At 34.1% G+C, this 17,788-nt stretch overlaps 2 protein-coding genes across 2 annotated transcripts; one reads left to right on the top strand and one right to left on the bottom strand.

The window, feature by feature from the left end:
• Positions 1–337: 337 nt before the first annotated feature.
• On the bottom strand, positions 338–2,714 carry LOC106084510 (cell division cycle protein 20 homolog). The gene is made up of 3 exons (XM_013248242.2): positions 2,285–2,714; positions 1,911–2,223; positions 338–1,525 (listed from the first exon to the last, which is right to left on the bottom strand). Exons 1-3 carry the CDS (start codon positions 2,615–2,617, stop codon positions 576–578), a joined length of 1,596 nt encoding a protein of 531 aa, XP_013103696.1. The 5' UTR covers positions 2,618–2,714; the 3' UTR covers positions 338–575.
• A 1,243-nt stretch (positions 2,715–3,957) lies between these two features.
• Positions 3,958–15,331, top strand: LOC106084503 (menin). The gene is made up of 5 exons (XM_013248230.2): positions 3,958–5,333; positions 5,865–6,512; positions 6,577–7,229; positions 7,291–7,404; positions 13,019–15,331. Exons 1-5 carry the CDS (start codon positions 5,099–5,101, stop codon positions 13,688–13,690), a joined length of 2,322 nt encoding a protein of 773 aa, XP_013103684.2. The 5' UTR covers positions 3,958–5,098; the 3' UTR covers positions 13,691–15,331.
• Positions 15,332–17,788: the final 2,457 nt, after the last annotated feature.

Genomic DNA, 17,788 nt, shown 5'->3' with positions numbered 1-17,788 from the left:
ATCAGTTGAGTATACTTTATGAACATAGCAAGTAGTACATTAGAAAGTATAAATGTATAAAATAAGAAAGAGTATATATCTGAGAAAGTATGTTTAAGAGATAAAAAAAAGAAAAATATGTAAGAGAAATAAACATTTAGAGGAATATATATGTAAAAAGTGCGTAATGACAACTGAGTTTGAGTTTTATTTTAATGGTTGGTTCAAAGTGAAGCTAAGTACCCTATGGTCTTTAGCAATTCGAGGCTATACAGTGTCTTCGACATGTTGACAAAAGTGTTACAAGCTTTTGCTTACTGCGAACCATAAAGTATATTATTTCATTATCAACAGCAAATGATTTTTGTGGAAAAATTAGGCAAAGTTTTATTCGAATAAATATGTGATTACAATATTTTTCTATGATTATCATAAAAATTCTAGTAGGTAGGTATAAAAATAATTTTATTTTAGTAGTCACAACATAAAAAATAATAAAACACAATTGAAAAAGTTTAAAAAAAGTTAAAATGTAAAAAATACAAAAAATTCAGATGTTACTCATCCTTAAAGTTCTATTTCAACATCTCCTTACTCTATCGTATGCTTTGGCGAAAAACACTTTGTTTAGCTTTGCTTGAGGCAGAACTGGTTTTCTTCGCCACATGTGGATCAGGAGCAAAGCAGTTCCAGAGGCGTAGGGTTTCATCAGCTCCAGCACTTATTACTGTACTGCCATCAGGTGACAAGGCCATTTGTAATACTCTCGAAGTATGACCCGTTAGCTCGGCTTGTTTAACCATTGAGGGATATTTCCAAATGGTCAGTTGATTATTTGCAAAACCATGGGCTGATATTAGCTCCTTGTAGTTTTTGGAAAATAATAAAGCGCAAACTTGTGACTTGGAATCCACTGAATTAACCAAAGCGCCATTGTTAACATTCCAGAATTTAATGCAACGATCTGCAGTACCGCCTCCTGAAGCCAATAAATTGGGCTGCCAAGGGCACCAAGCCAAAGCTCTAACAGCAGCCTGATGTTGGTTTAAAATATGAAGGGGTTCGGTGCCAGTGCCTACACCTCCACCGGCAGCAGCCCAAACATTAACCAAATTATCATTGCCACCACTGGCAAGATATTTGAAGTCAGTTGACCATTTAAGGCCACACACCTCTTGAGTGTGTCCCGCAAGATTGCCCACTTTATGTTCTCGAGCTCTGACATCATGGTGTATAATTGTGCCATCACGACTACCCGAAGAAACTAAAAAGGAATTCCAAGCCAATGAACCCACACGAGCTGCATGGCCATCCATTACACGTAGCCGCTTAATTTTGGAACAATCCCAGAGTTCGACAGCTCCGGTATTGTTGCCTATTGCTAAAATTTGTCCCTCTTGTATCCAAGCTAAGGCACAGGCATGATCACCTTCGTCATATTCTACCAATTGTTCTATGTTGCCGGTAACAGCATTCCAAAGGTATACTGAATTTCCTAAAGCTACAGTGACAATGTTATCGGCACTCCAGTCCAATAGATTTAAATCTGGAAAAAACGAAACATTATGAAATGACAAAAAATGCTGTGTTTTATTTTAGCACTGGTTAGACAAGACGTGAAGGTCAAAACAATACCAGTAAAAAGGGAAAATATTTGTAAAATTTATAATAAAATTTGCAAAACTTGTGGGATTCAGTCAAATAAAATTTACTGAGATTTATGCGCACAATTTTATAAATAAATGGATTTTATTTGGCCATTCCCAGTAGAGGCTATTTGCGGATGGTCATACTAATGTGTGAAAAACATATCATGGCAATCCTGACGACAAATGTTCTTCATTAGCCTGCACTGGTAGTTTATCAAATTTCACTGCACTCTACAGTACTAAAATAAAACACAGCTAATAATCTACCAATTTTCGTCTTACAATAGTCATTGATGATATCAGGGGCATCCAAAATACGATCCGATGTTGTGGGTATGTAACGTGATCCGCTTTTTGTCGATGATGGGGTTTTAATGGAATACACTACTTTTAAAGGATTTGTATGTGATTCAGGGGCTGCAGGTGCTTTGTTCTGATATGATAAAATTCTAGTTGTTTTGCTATCAGCTACCTGCATGGAGTCAGAAATAAGTTTTTGACGCTCTGCTTTGGCTGGTGTCATTTTATTGCTATTATTGGAGTTGCCGCTCTCATTCTCCTCGTCATTTTCGTTTTTCTCCTGCTCTTGTTTTATCTTTGAAACAATTGTACCTTAGTACTATAAGCAAATTTTATACCAAAGCATTTTTACTTACCAGATAGTGACCCAATTCAAAATTTGTTGTACCGCGATTGGGAATAAATCTATCTCCACCTCCACCTGGTGTCTTAGAGCCCTTACTTGGCGTAGGAGTCTTTTTGTTTTTAGCATCACCATTTTTACCGGGCGTTTTTGTTGGTGGATTGGCTCCCGAAAAGCTTGTATTGTAGGACACCGAAAGCACTGAGCGCTGATTTGTTGATTGATTTAAACTTGTCGAAGAAGCTTCCATTAATTTTTTTTGCCATCTTGGTATTGGGCCTCGAGTTATCTCACCATCCATGGTAAGGGCACTATTTATTTCGTTGAAAAAGTTAAATTGAGACATTTCTATTTAATTATACTTATTGTTTTTATAGTTTCTTTTATTGATTTTGTGTGGTTGCTTCGTTCCTTAGTTCAAAAACAATGGCGTATAGCCATTTGCGCCTAAATCAGTTATCGTTAATCGCCGCCATATTACTATCGATTTTCGCAAAATTGTGAAGAACCCAAGACATATTTATCCAGGTAGTAAACTGCCCAGGAATCAGTCGTTCAGAAGTCTGTACAAAAGTCGGATAGCCGTATTCACAAACATTTTCTAATAAAATGTTAAAGTGCACAAAAGTTATTAAACGATTATTGTACAATAAACCCAATATAGCATTTCGTATTCAAAAACCTCCAATAGAAGTTTAATAACTAAGCTGCTATCCTTTATTTTGCTTTGGTATCCAAATGCCGTATTAATGCTAATCGGTTTCGGATATTATCAAACTTATTTGTGTAATAATTATTTAAAAAATAATTCACTAAGAACAAATGCAGTTGCTCTTGCCTTAAGCAGCTGCGATATAATAAGCATGCAATTTTAAACATAATAATATTGTTTATTTTTATAAACCGGTGCAATGGTCTCACGCATTTTGTTTGCATTCTCTTTGTTGTTATCTTCTTTCTCGCATATTCTTTGCTCACGTACGCATACGTATACATCCACGCACACAAATTTCTTTGTGTGTGTTTGCAAAACGTCCATCAGTTTGATGGCGGATTACACCAAATGAATTGTTATTGTTGTACATATGAGACCACCTTTAATTGTTTCGCCATGGGTCGGATGTTGAGTTTTGTTTCATTTATTTGCAATTTTATTACAAAATCAAAAAATTGCACAAATAGCCATCGGAACATCTCAAATTGCAATGAATTATAACCAGCGTAACTTTAGAACAACTCCTATTGGCTTATATAACGCCTTTAACTCATTCACTGAATTTTTAATGAATTCAATGCATTCCAATGGATTTGGAAAATGGGAGACACCAATAAAAAAATGTTTATTTTTGCTTTTGACTACATAGGACTTTCATGGACATGCAAGGCGGATTTAATACGGTGGTCTCACGCGAACAGCTGTTTACAATCGGCCAGGTTTGATAAGATATCAGATTTTGTTTGCATTCTCTTTGTTGTTATCTTCTTTCTCGCATATTGTTTTATGAATATGGGCCTAAGTATTATGATGTGTTATGTAAACTCCCCATTAAATATTTTCCGAGTGAACGAATCGATAACGCATAAATCAATTGATAAACTTATTCGGCTATTCAAGTTTTTTCGATAAACGTATTCGGTTATTCAACTTTTCTTCGTATCTGGTATCTGCGTATCTGCTCAATTTTAAAGACGTAAAAAACAAAACATAGTGAGTGTGGAAAACTGATATCTGGAAAAGCGAATCTAATTGTATTGCAATATTTTGAATTAATCATTGATGCTGGATAAAATAAAAAGATTACATATGACTTGATTATACTATAAATTACAATTGAAGGAGAATATATGAATATTCACAAAGCAAACTATTTACATTTTATTAAATCATTGTTTTGTTAAAATAAGAGAAAGTTGTGAAATTAGACTAGTAGCAGCAGCTTATCAAAATACCGAATAGTGCGGAGTTACCACGGGGGCTTGAAAAAAAAAACAAAATCATTAGATTGCAAGGTGGTCAGGTTGTAAGAAAGGGCTAAAAAAAGTGCCGCAACCATACCTGCTTTGCCAATGTTGGTGGTAAAGGTAAAGGAATTTCAGCCCTTCTTCCATGTGTATGTGAATCATTTTCACAATATTGAATCAACATGCTAATGGGCACGTAAACATGGTTGTCTCATAACCAAATTACCAAAAAAAGTAACGTGTCCATTAGAAGAAAAAAAATTGAAACATTTCTACGCACTATCATCATCATCATCATTATTAATCAGCAAAATCTGTCATCAAATTGGAAAATTTGCACAATTTGATGATACAACCCGATGCGCCCTACGGCAATAAATCGAATGGGAAATAAGGAGAAAAGGAAGTTGTTGTACACTTGAAGTTGTTGCACATTTTACACATATTGATGCACGTAATACGTACATTTGGGCGAACAAGGTGCAAAACAGGCCAATCAAAAAGTGGTTTGTCAACTTGTGGCGTTCATCGTTGTCGCAGTCGTCGTCTTCGTTCTTGGACGAAACAAACCAGCCTCTTAGCCTGCTGCAATAAGCAATACAACAACGACAACAACAAGTAGCAGAAGAAATAATTGAAAAGACCAAAAAAGAGTCCAGAACATAGAACTAAACTAAAGAGCAGTTGCATTTCACCAACTGCCAAAAAAACACACAAAAAGAGAAAAGCAAAGATTGTGCGGCAGATTGTCACCAGAGCTAAGTTAAGCCAAGTTTTTTTGTGTAAAGGAATTGCATTGCGTTTCCCACACAATACAACACATCCATCTGTCGTCGTCTGTACAAAAACCATCCGCATCATCGTCATGGCCACAGTAACACGTAGCAGCAATAGTCCTTCGATTAATTTGAATTCACCTCTGGATCCCAGCCTTTTTCCTCTCACATCCATAGATGATGTGGTTAATTTTTTCAAAAGATCCCTGGAACTGTACCACACCCATTGTGTAGAACCCGATTTGACATTATTATCAATAGTAGCGGGCTACATTGAGCTATCATTGACTACGGGAGATGCTGCCCAAGCGGCGCTAGAACAAGGTATGTATCAAACGAAAAATTGTTTTTATGGTATCAGGAATAGAACTCATCAAAAGGAAATGAGGTGGTTCGTAGTTGAAATGTTTATTTCCTATGCAATGTGTAGCAAATACCATTCCAAAAACTATGTCAAATTGGAGGGGTTCATTCTGGGCGCTAATCAACTGCCAACTAGATGATGGAGCACCAATCTTGATATCTCTTTTGATCAAAAGCTTGTCATAATTGCCTTCGCTTACTTCAGCAATTTTTTGCCTTTAAATAACAGTGGTTTGCCTTCGACTGATAGTTTCTTCGCTTTCTTAGGGTACCTATTACTTTCTTATCTCTCACTAGTTGGTAGACAAACCATCAGACGTAATGGTTTGTTCACAGTTTTACCGTGAGTCTGCTATCTGGTATTTATCAAAGGCTATCAAGACTTGGCTTGCATGGCAGTTTGAGACATTCTTCAGTTCCTCCCGCTATCTGATTACAAGAATCGATTTTATACTTTATATACTAAAAAAGGTCTTTTTCTATCTTTAACAGCAAATGGCGATGTTATAAGCAACAACTCCGTACCTTTTCCCGTGGTTACATTTGAACTTGTATCGGGTCTATACAAGAAATTCCAAAGCATACTTTCCATTGTGGACAAGCCAAAAATTTCATCGACTTGTAATAGTCGTCAAGCAACTAGGGAAGTTATTAAGAAAGTCTCCGATGTAATATGGCACTCTTTAATACGCAGCAGCTATAAGGATCGAGCTCATTTACAAAATCTCTATACCTATCTATCGGGTAATAAATTGGATTGTTTTGGCGTGGCCTTGGCCGTAGTTGCAGGCTGTCAACTTTTGGGTTATCGCGATGTGCGTTTGGCCATATCTGAAGATCATGCCTGGGTTGTGTTTGGCAACAAGAAAGTGGAGACAATTGAAATAACTTGGCATGGCAAAGGCAGTGAAGATAAGCGCGGTCAGGATATTCAAGCAGGCGTTGAATCTGGTTCGTGGCTATATCTTGGAGGGTTGGCAGTGGTCTGCGATAAACCCATGGAGGTGGCAGCGATAGCTTCGGCCATTAATATTTCCATATCAAGCAATAGTGATTGTGCAGAAGTTGCCGAAATGCAGCAGAGATTGTTGTGGCTGCTGTATGATATGGGCCACCTAAGAAAATATCCCATGGCCATAGGTAAGTGATTGAAAAAGAAATATCTATAAAGGCAATTATTTTAAGAGATTATTTAAATCCTTAGGTACTTTGGGGGAACTGGAGGAAATAAATCCCACACCCAAACGAGCTTCTTGTGACCAACTGTATCGCGAGGCCATTGAATCAGCCAAGGCCCATTATCAAAATCATCATGTCTATCCTTATACCTATCAAGGGAATTACTACAATCGTTTAAACAAATATCGTGAAGCTTTTGCCGCCTGGGCTAATGCCGGCGATGTTATACGTCTCTATACCTATCAATGTCGAGACGATGAAGAAATCTACAAAGAGCTCTTGGATATAGCCAATGAAATGATACCATATGTTATGAAAACTGAAAGTTCCGGCCATTCGGCACGCAGCATATTAAGAGATTCCGAGGTCTTTGCCAATTTGCTAAGATTCTACGATGGCATTTGCCAATGGGAAGAGGACAGTTTGACACCCATACTTCATATTGGTTGGGCCAAACCTTTGGTTAATAATATTTGTAAATTTGATTATGACGTACGTTCGCAAGTTGTCATAAAGCTGCCAGAAGATGAACCGCAGGCGGTTCAACGAGCTAATAGCTCAACTACTGCAGCAATTGAGTGTGTTGGAGAAAATGAAGAGACTTTAAATGAGGCTAAAAATAATAAATTAAGCGATGCAACATCGGAAGGCAATAATAATTTGGTGAAAAAAGACGAGGTAAATCAATTGCGCTTGAGTATTTTTTTTTTTGTTTACAAGTTGGAATTGACTTTTTCAGAAAGCCAATGATGCTAAAGATTCAGAAATGACCACAAAATTATTGGCCAATTTGACGGCAGCATGTGGTGAAAAGATTTTAAATCCCGATTTACTGTTACAAGGATTACGACAGGTAAGTAGTATTTGTTAGCTTGGATGAAAGAGGTATTCTTGGACAAAAATGGGTAGTCGATAAACATGGGTTGGGGTGGATGATTCGCTGATCTTTGATGCGCAAATTTGATATGGTAGAATGCACTAATTCAGAACGTACTCAGCCTCAGTCTTGCGCTTTGAACCTTCTCCCTACTCGATGTTTCTTCGACAACCCCAATCTTTGACATAAGTAAAAATTTCAAATTGCAACCTGAACAATGTACGTAATAGTAGATCACTATAATTATCTTAATATCCGTTTTTAGTACATGCAAGCCTTGAACCTTCTCCCCTCACTAGTCGATGTTTCTTCTTTCGCATAAGTAAAAATTTCAATATTCCTTGAACCTTCTTCCTAAACGATATGTCTTCGACAACCCCATGCAAATTTGTCCATCAATATTCCTTTAGGGAACAAGGGCAAACTTCTCACATATCAATAAGTGCTGTCCCATTCAAGTATAAGCTCAATGATAAGGGGCCTCCTTTTTATAGCCGATTCCGAACGGTGTGCTGCAGTGCGACACCTCTTTGGGAAGCAGTTTTTATATGGCATAGTTCCTCTCAAACGTCGCCAGCATTAGGAGGGGACAATCACCGCAGAATAGTTTTTCTGATGTTCTCGCCAGGATTCGAACCTAGACATTCAGCGTCATAGGCGGACACGCTAACCTCTACGCTACGGTGGCCTCCAGCTGTAGTGGAATTCTGTAAAGTGTTTTAACGAAATTCGTTAAGTTAAAAAGAGATAACAGAAAAGTTAGCGAATTTGGTATTCAGTTGCCTCTCAACGATAATCGACATCATTAAAATCAGCTGTTTTTGTTGACGAAAAGAAAACAAAACGACTGACAATTATTTGGTGTTTACTTTAACGACGGGAAATGAACATCGTTACTTATAGTGGCTTCAGAGTATTTTCCTCTGGTTTTTTTCCTAAAACACTTCGGATACCCCTGCGCAATCAATTAATAAGCGGTAGCGTGCTTTTCGTAATATGAAAAAAAGTATTGATAACACTTTTCCTAATTGCTTACACTTTGTTTAGATTAGGGATTTTTTAAATTTAAATAAAATGATTTTCAGGCTATGGCAAGAATAATTTGTTATAATTGTCTATTTCTTTTTGTGCTTTTCGTTTTTTTTTTTTGGGTAGAGTTGCCAAAGAGAAAAAATAGATTACGATTTACCATTAACTAGGATTTAGAGAATAACATAATCGTTAGTGCAAACGATTTTTTTGGCGACAAATTTAACTAAAATATTTTCCTTATAATGGCTACGTTCGCTTTTTACCGGTGAAAACACATGTTTTTCAATCTCAATGATAACATAATACTTTTATAAATTTTTTTTTTACAAGTAATGAGGGAATGTCCTACTGAATGAAATCAGGAAGTTTTTTTGCTTCAAGATCAATTATCTGAAATTAAAGACCAATTTATTGATCACGTTAATCGTTTTTCTTTATTTGCCTCCTGTTACTCTGGCTACAGGAAATTTCATAGCACTACATTATTTATGATTAAATTTACGGATGATATAAACTTGCAATAGATAATCGGAATCCTGCTGTTCTTGCTGTACTTGATTTAAGCAAGGCGTTTGATTCTGTTGATCATAATCGTTTTTGCAATAAATTCAAACATGAATTTAATGTTTCGCATTCATCATGTAAGCTTATATGATATTTTCTTTCTGATCGTAGACAGTTTGTTTTATGCCGTGGCCATAGCTCAAATATCGACTCAATTCAAGCAGGTGTACCCCAAGGGTATATTTTGGGTCTACGTAAATGATGTTTATCGTTATATAAAAAATGTTGTCTTGGCTATATATGCCGATGGCTTTCAATTATTTAGCACTAGTGCAAATAGTTCTATAGAGACTTGTGTGTCAATTTTGGATTCTGATATTTGTCGTTTCTGTGAATAGACTCGTTGCTATAGGGTTACTATCAACATTAGCAAAACTAAATGTATTGTTTTTAATCGATCACGAAATGATCATGCAAAAAACAGTTTTCTTCTTTAAACTCACTTGGCTTCGAACTTAATAGTGATCTTTCGTCTCATCTCACATCTCATATCTCTCATATTTGTGCGAAACTGAATTTAATTCTTAAGAAACTTTACAGTCTAAATGTTATACTACCAACTCAAATTAAATATATGTTGGCACAATCCTTGTTCGTGCCTCATATTTTATATGGTGCTAAAGTTTACATGCGATCAAATCGTTCTAACATTACCAGATTGCAATCCAGTTTTCACTGCATTCTCCGGTTTTTTTATGGAAAAAGCTGTAGACGTGACTACCTTCATTTTACCAAGGGCTTTCTCGGTAGATGTCTCTGTTTCTTTTTTAAAGTTATGAAACGCCGCCAGCCCTCCTATGTTTTATCGCATTTTAATTTTTTAAATACTACTAGAAACTCTCATCTTCTTGTGGAGCATTTTACCCACAATATTTTCGAAAAAGCTTTCGTAATTCGCATTGCAAGGCTCTGGAATCATCTATCTGCTGATATGAAATATTTTTCAGTAAGTTCTAGCACATTTAAAAAAAGACTAATTTCAAACTTTCAAAATAACTAAATATTAAATAATTAACCTAATTAAAGAATAAATCATTCATTGACAATTACCACATCACCTTTACGTTTTATAAACATATATTTTATTATTGTTAAAAGGATGTGCGTACATAATATTCAAGTATTATGTCAAGATGTATTAATCCCTATTTTGTTTAAAATTCTATCAACATAAAACCCACTTGGGTTCGTATTGATTAAATAAATTAATAAATAAAAAGTAAGTAAAAGTAAATAAAGTACCACCCTTAAGTCACAGAATTACGGTACTGGGCTAATGACTTTTTTTTTTTTTTGGACTTTAATTGAAATGGCAGAGTACGACTCTATATGCCAGGTTGTACTTCCGAAGTAGGTGTCCCCTCCAACTGTATATAAAAACACGTGTAATAAAATTACAGAATTAAAAACAATGTACAGTTATAACTGTACTGAGTATAACGATGACTATGCACCGAATCCCGAAGCGTCCACTTCAGACGAATTCTAAATGCAAAGTGGCTAATGACTTTAACTTGTATGATTTTGTCTAGATGACATATCACTTTGACATGCGTAGTTGCATAAAAGCGTACTGAGGGTAACCATGTAGTGAGAAAAAGGTATGTGTAATATTATTGGGTGTGAGAGATTAATTAAGAGGGAGTTGGTAGCTAAATAAAAAGGGATAAATAGAATAACTTTTGATAGAAGGGTTTCGATAAGATGGTTAATATGGAAGTGATTAAGTCCAAGCACACCTTGCTATGATGATGATCAATCCATTTAGAGTCAAAAGCAGAATAAGAAAGAACTCTTAGTTGCGAGTGCACATAAAGACATTTTTTTGAACTGTGGTGTTTTGTGTGGTGACCAACATATATAGTTTTATTTTTGTGAAACCTCGTTTGATTCCTCTTGATTACAAAATTATCAATATCAGGTAATCTTTTTACTCTCAACAATTTGAGAATGGAATTTTTGAAACTGTGTAGATATCAGGAAAACAGATTTTAAAACACAGAAAGAGAAAAAGTACAAGTACAAATACAAGTACAGAAAAAGTAAATAATCGTGTATGTTTAACGATGCCAAGAAGAAGAGAACATAATTTAATATTTAAATAAGGCTAGATTACAGTTTTAAATTTAGTATAGGTTAGCCAAGTAAAGTTAAACACCCAAATATATAAATCTGTTTTATTTTTGTTTGGCTGACATCGGCCTGGTGAGGTATTCGGGAACTTGAGATTACTGGGATTAGGCAAAACAAGTTTTAATCCTGATTGATTACATTTCAGGGAGCTCCTCCGGTAGCATTGAGAGTTATTGGGTTGCCCAAAGAGTAATTGCGGATTTTTTAAAAGAAAGTAAATGCATTTTTAATAAAGCTTAGAATGAACTTTAATCAAATATACTTTTTTTACACTTTTTCTAAAGCAAGCTAAAAGTAACAGCTGATAACTGACAGAAAAAAGAATGCAATTACAGAGTCACAAGCTGTGAAAAAATTTGTCAACGCCGACTATATGAAAAATCCGCAATTACTTTTTGGGCAACCCAATATAAAAAGAAATTTCGTTTGTTGTATTTTGTGTTGCGATTTCTGCAAAGAAAATCTCCTATCATTAAGCTCGCCTCGAAAGAGAAACAAACAATAATTTTGACGCAGAAATTTTTTTTGACGAAAAAGAAAATTACACCACTACTGTGGTACTGGGTATTAGAACTTAGTGCATTTGTTTGTAACACCTAGAAGGAAGAGAGATAGACCCATAGACAATTATACCGATCGACTCAGTATCACTTTCTGATTCGATTTAGCTATGTCCGTCTGTCTGTCCATGTTAATTTGTGTACGAACTAAAGGTCGCAGTTTTCATCCGATCGTCTTCAAATTTGATACAGCTATATTTTTCGGCCTAGAGACGTATCCTATTGAAATTGGTAAAAATCGGTTCAGATTTGGATATAGCTCCCATATATATGTTCGTTCGATTTTTAGTATTAATGCAATAAAATAGTCATTTGTTAATCGATTCTCTCGAAATTTGGTAGGGGAGATTTTTTTATGACTCTTGATATTGCTGGTGAATTTCATAGAAGTCGGTTAAAATTTTGATACAGCTGTCATATATATATTGGGTTGCCCAAAAAGTAATTGCGGATTTTTTAAAAGAAAATAAATGCATTTTTGATAAAACTTAGAATGAACTTTAATCAAATATACTTTTTTTACACGTTTCTAAAGCAAGATAAAAGTAACAGCTGATAGCAGACAGAAGAAAGAATGCAATTACAGAGTCACAAGCTGTGAAAAAATTTGTCAACGCCGACTATATGAAAAATCCGCAATTACTTTTTGGACAACCCAATATATCGCCCGATTTTCACTTCTATGGTCACTGCAAGCGCAGTTATTGACCAATCTTGCCAAAATTTTGTACAGCGCTTTTCCCGACGACTACCACAATATCTAAGAAGTTTGCTAGTTCAGATTTAGATATAGCTCTCATATATGTGTTCGTCAGATATGGACTAATATTGAAAAAAAGTGGTAATTTTTTGACCGAGTCTCTCAAAATTTGGCAGAAAGAATTCTTCTGACTCCTAATACTACTGGTGAATTTCTTAGAAATCGGTTCAAATTTAGATATAGGTGCCATATATGTATATTGCCCGATTTTCATTTTTAGAGCCACTGCAAGCGCATTTATTGACCAATCTTTCATCGATGCCTACAACAATATCTAAGAAGTTTGGTCAAAATCGATTCACATTTAGATGTATTAAAAGTTTCATTAGTCTACTTTATGCCAATCCAAATTTCATTAGGATACCTTTTTCTTAACTCGAGCTAGAATTTTTCTAAGGCAGCTCTATTCTTGGGAATTTTTTACCCATTCGTCGTTAATGGGTTAAATTCTTATTTTTTATACCCTCTACCATAGCATGGGTGTACACTAATCTCGTTTATATTTATTTTCTTTCTTATCGATTATTCTTCTTATTTGCAGGGCTTCAATCTAACACCACCAGCAGATACATTTGCCACCACATTATCATCAACATCTTCATCTCAGGATCGTTCAAATTTGGCTAACAATACCAGACGCACGGGTTTCCTTTTTGCCGATGAACAGCAAAAGCATAACAATCATCACTCTGTGGTGAATAACAAAACAAGTGAGGATAATAAAAGCACCAATGGTACCGTTGACAAAAACAAACTCACCACAAATAACCACAATAGCAATGATACATCATCTTTATCAGCAGCATCCTCCAACAACATTAAAGAAGAGAACAATTATAAGAGTCTAACAACAGCAGTGGGACAATCAACCAATAGCACAACAACAACAATAGCACAACCAACCTTAATTGACGATGATGATCCTTTACAGTATATGTTCAAAAGTCCGGTCATAACACTTTACAGTCAAAAAATGAAAGGTTTAAAAGATTTACTTTTGGCCGAAAAATTAAATACACATGCCATCTCGTTGCAAGTTACCGCTCAATCAGTGGCCAGCCGAAAAGTTCGAGGCATTGATAAATTGGGCAATCACACAACAAATTCCACCTATTCCTCGGTAAATGTGGCAACGGCTAGCTCAGCCGATACATCGGCTGCAGCAGTTGATTCCATTGCAGCATCAAGGCCAAAGAGAACTAGGCGTGAATGAGTCCAGTGTAGCAATTACTGCTGTGACAGCGGGCTGTGTCAGTGGTAAAGTTGAACTATAATTATTTATTATGAGTATGTTTTTGTTTTCGTTTCCGTTTCAATTTTTATTTCTCCATTACGAGTAGTTTTAATGAGTGTTTTGATAGTTGTCTGGTGCTGGACATATATATAAAATTCCTTTCCTCGCTTTCCTTGCTACGTAGGATTCACTTAGATAACTCTTCTTTCAAAACCCTAAATTGAAAAAGTGGTAAAAAATGTTGATTGGATTTGTCAAGGCTTTGAAGTCGTTTCAAAGTTTTGTGCTAAATCTTGGTCTTTCTAGTGTCACATTAGATCAAATCGAGCCAAGATCTACAAAAGGGGCAGCAGCATGTCAAAGAAAGAAATATTTTTTAACAAATTTTACTACGAGTCACTGACTTTCACTATGAGAAATCTTTCAACCTGAAGGCTCTATCACACTGTATGTTCTTGTTTTATAAAATTAAATAAATGAGCTGCTGTTATATTTTTGGCTATTTCATATAATCCGTAGATCGATATCAAATAAGTTACTCGTCAGGTTTACTTTTTGAAAAACAAAATGGCTGGACCATTTATACGATGTGACATTTTCAAGGAAAGCTACCTGGCTTATTTTGCCGTGAGTAAGGGCTTTTCCTGTGGTATTATAATGGACTAAAATGTCTAAAGTGAGCCTGATTGCCGACTTGCGCTAAATCCTAATAGTTCTCAGTTACAACAAGAAATTCCATAGAGGAATTCTTAAAAAATGTTGTGCATTATTTTTCTTTGTGAAAAAAATGGGCTAAACCTCGTCTGTCAGTCAACACACAGACATTACCACTTGTAAAATATCCCCTTTAAAATTTCCAAATTGTAAAATATCGTTGAGTATGTATAAAGAAAAAGGACATGTATGTAAGTATGTATTAACAAAACAAAAAATTATTTATGGACAATTTTGAAAATTTTCCCATTTAAAGTCTCAGCTTGAAAAAAAAAATCCCATAATTGTAGACGTATGTTAGCAATACGTACCTCTAGAGAAAAAATTATACAAAATAAAATCTTCAAAACAGCGCCTAGCCCAGGGTTTAAACTATCTCTGTTCTAGCTTTTATATATAAGCAGTCTAGCGTGTGGATCTTAAACAAAGCATTTATAAAAATCAGCTGTTTTGACCTATGTTCATAAAATCAGCCGGTTTTCGTGTGCCAAGCATAAAAGACCAATTCGTTTAAGATACGGAGTTTAGACTGTCCATCTACCTACCAGTGTTTTTAGTTTATTTTTCTACGTTTGTTCTCATGATTTTGTTGTTTTTTGTTTTACATACAAATTTAACTTAAAATAATTATTTAAATTTTTTCAATGTTTGTATACTGTATATAAAAAATATTGATTTCAGTTGTATGTGTATATACTATGTATAAACAATTAATAACATTTATTCGCCTGAACTTATTTATTCTGTATGGTGCTCACTTTTATCTTAATTCTGAATTTTGGTACTTTTCATTGTTGTCCTTATGTAAATGTAAAAAATCATAGTTTTTTAAACCGTATCATACCATGGGCAATAGAGAGAAAACAGACTTGTTGTGGATAACGTTATGAGAAGATAGTTAGCCAGTCTGAATCAAGGTTTTCGTATAGAAAACCTTATTCAGCCAGGCTGAACTAAAGTTTATTGCATAGAAAACCTTATTCAGCCAGGCTGAACTAAAGTTTTTTGCATAGAAAACATTATTCAGCCAGGCTGAACTAAAGTTTTTTGCATAGAAAACTTATTCAGCCCGGCTGAACTAAAGTTTTTTGCATAGAAAACCATTCAGCCAGGCTGAACTAACGTTTTTTGCATAGAAAACCTTATTCAGCTAGGTTGAACTAAAGTTTTTTGCATGGAAAACCTTATTCAGCCAGGCTGAACTAAAGATTTTGCATAGAAAACCTTATTCAGCCAGGCTGAACTAAAGTTTTTTGCATAGAATACCTTATTCAGCCAGGCTGAACTAAAGTTTTTTGCATAGAAAACCTTATTCAGCCAGGCTGAACTAAAGTTTTTTGCATAGAAAACCTTATTCAGCCAGGCTGAACTAAAGTTTTTTGCACAGAAAACCTTATTCAGCCAGGCTAAACTAAAGTTTTCCTATAGAAAACCTTATTCAGCCAGGCTGAATTAAAGTTTTGCTATAGGAAACCTTATTCAGCCAGGCTGAATTAAAGTTTTGCTATAGAAAACCTTATTCAGCCAGGGTGAACTAAAGTTTTCCTATAGAAAACCTTATTCAGCCAGTTAAAAGTTTTTCGCATAGAAAACCGAATTCAGACAAGCTAAACTAAAGGTTTTTGTATAAAAAATCTTAAGTCAAATCCTAAAGAAATTTATAAAGTGCTTTGTTCAAAACCTCAAATATCCACAACATATCTGGCAAAACTCTTGTTTCTATTTAACTTCCTGTTAACAATTTTACTAACATATATATTTATTAAATTATACTTATTTTGCTAATTATTTTGTATGTGCGAGTTTATTGTTTCTGTAATACTTCCTATACTTTTGTGATATGTTTTTTTTCGTAATTTATTTATATATACATTAATGTTTTTTTGGGTTTGTTTTTATTTAAAAACAAATTTTTATGTAAACAGCAACACTATAATCAAATACATTAACTAAATACTTAAGGCCAACTACAAATAATGTTTAATTTATGTTATGCAATTGAAAAAAAAAAATAATAACCAACAAATGCACACAAATTCTCTATTTAATAAAAAGCCGAGAAAAAACTTTGTAAGTAATTATTTTATGCAATTTGAAGCACAAATATACTATAAAAACTTATTATGTATAAATAAGAGAAAGAAGAGTAAAGCTCAAACTTGAAATATTTATTTTTAAATTTATGTTAAAAACAAAAGAAACTACAAAAACAAAATCAAAACAATAAAAATAAAATTTTGTTTTTTTTTCTAAGAAAAACTAAAATAAAAATAAACAGAAGAGAGAAAAGTTTGTTAAACAATTGATTGATAATAAAACATTTAAAATGAATTTTGTTAAAGACCGTCTGTGATGTATTGAAAAATAAATAAACAAGCACATTTTTAAACATAAAAAGAAAATAAAAACACATATAACAAATAAAAAACGGAATCTGTTTTGAAAAACAAAAAAACCTAATATCAACTATATATTTATTATAACTCTTAATAACAACTATTATTATGCGATGTATTTTTCTTTTTTATTTCCAAGAAGTAAAATTTAAAAACAAAAAAAAGCAAACCCCTAAAAATCAATGTTTAAATGTTTTAATCTTAATAACGAAAATATACATAGTACATTAAATGAAAAGAATATCAATAAATTATATATACCTTAAAGGAAAAATAACAAAAAAAAAAAACCCTAAACCTCTTTAATTATAAGCAAAATACAAAACTGTATTAGCTATATAGCAACGCTGTTTTAGCCAAATCGAAATGTAGCCACACCCTTGTATTTAGACTTTAAACCAAGCTAACACAACAGCTATAACCACTGAAAACCCATTTGAAAATGTGAATTTTAGCGTGAGAAGAAAAAATATGTCTTAAACACAAACAAAACTATATACAAATCAAAATACAGATAATTTATCTTAAACACACATACATTCTGATTTTTTTATTTGTTATACATATGCCATAAAAGATTATATAATTTTTGCTAGTTATTTAGCTTAACAAAAATCTTGAAATGTCGAAAAGTCATACTTATTGGCCGTTATAGACTGTTTGACATACATTTTAATATGAAACTCTCTCTGGAATACGTAGTAGTCGCTCATCTTTTTTATGTCGATGCCGAGGTTATTTAAAATCTCCAACTATCCACGGTTGGTACGAATCTACTTTCTCGTACAGGTTAAGTACCGCATGCGTGATCGAGTAGGCTTTTGATTCGAATGAGATTTCGTTACGTATAGAATGGATGTACATATCAAGATATATTCATTTACAGGTAGTTGCAGTTGCCCAACAATAAAATACCGAGTACACTATCTGTCAAAATCAGTGATTAGTGCAAAGTTGATTTTGTATA

This window comes from Stomoxys calcitrans, chromosome 3 (genome assembly GCF_963082655.1).
Source record: "Stomoxys calcitrans chromosome 3, idStoCalc2.1, whole genome shotgun sequence".
NCBI classification, from domain to species: Eukaryota; Metazoa; Arthropoda; class Insecta; order Diptera; family Muscidae; genus Stomoxys; species Stomoxys calcitrans.
Note: the sequence above shows the minus strand (reverse complement) of the source record. Positions and strands in the feature narration are given on the sequence as shown.

Excerpts from the sequence above, each read along its gene's own strand:
- LOC106084510 (XM_013248242.2), bottom strand. The coding sequence starts at position 2,617 with ATGTCTCAATTTAACTTTTTCAACGAAATAAATAGTGCCCTTACCATG. Across the intron at positions 2,224-2,284 it reads TTGAATTGGGTCACTATCTG|ATAAAACAAGAGCAGGAGAA; the intron begins GTAAGTAAAAAT and ends ATTGTTTCAAAG. Across the intron at positions 1,526-1,910 it reads TGATATCATCAATGACTATT|ATTTAAATCTATTGGACTGG; the intron begins GTAAGACGAAAA and ends CGTTTTTTCCAG.
- LOC106084503 (XM_013248230.2), top strand. The coding sequence starts at position 5,099 with ATGGCCACAGTAACACGTAGCAGCAATAGTCCTTCGATTAATTTGAAT. Across the intron at positions 5,334-5,864 it reads CCAAGCGGCGCTAGAACAAG|CAAATGGCGATGTTATAAGC; the intron begins GTATGTATCAAA and ends TATCTTTAACAG. Across the intron at positions 6,513-6,576 it reads AAAATATCCCATGGCCATAG|GTACTTTGGGGGAACTGGAG; the intron begins GTAAGTGATTGA and ends TTAAATCCTTAG.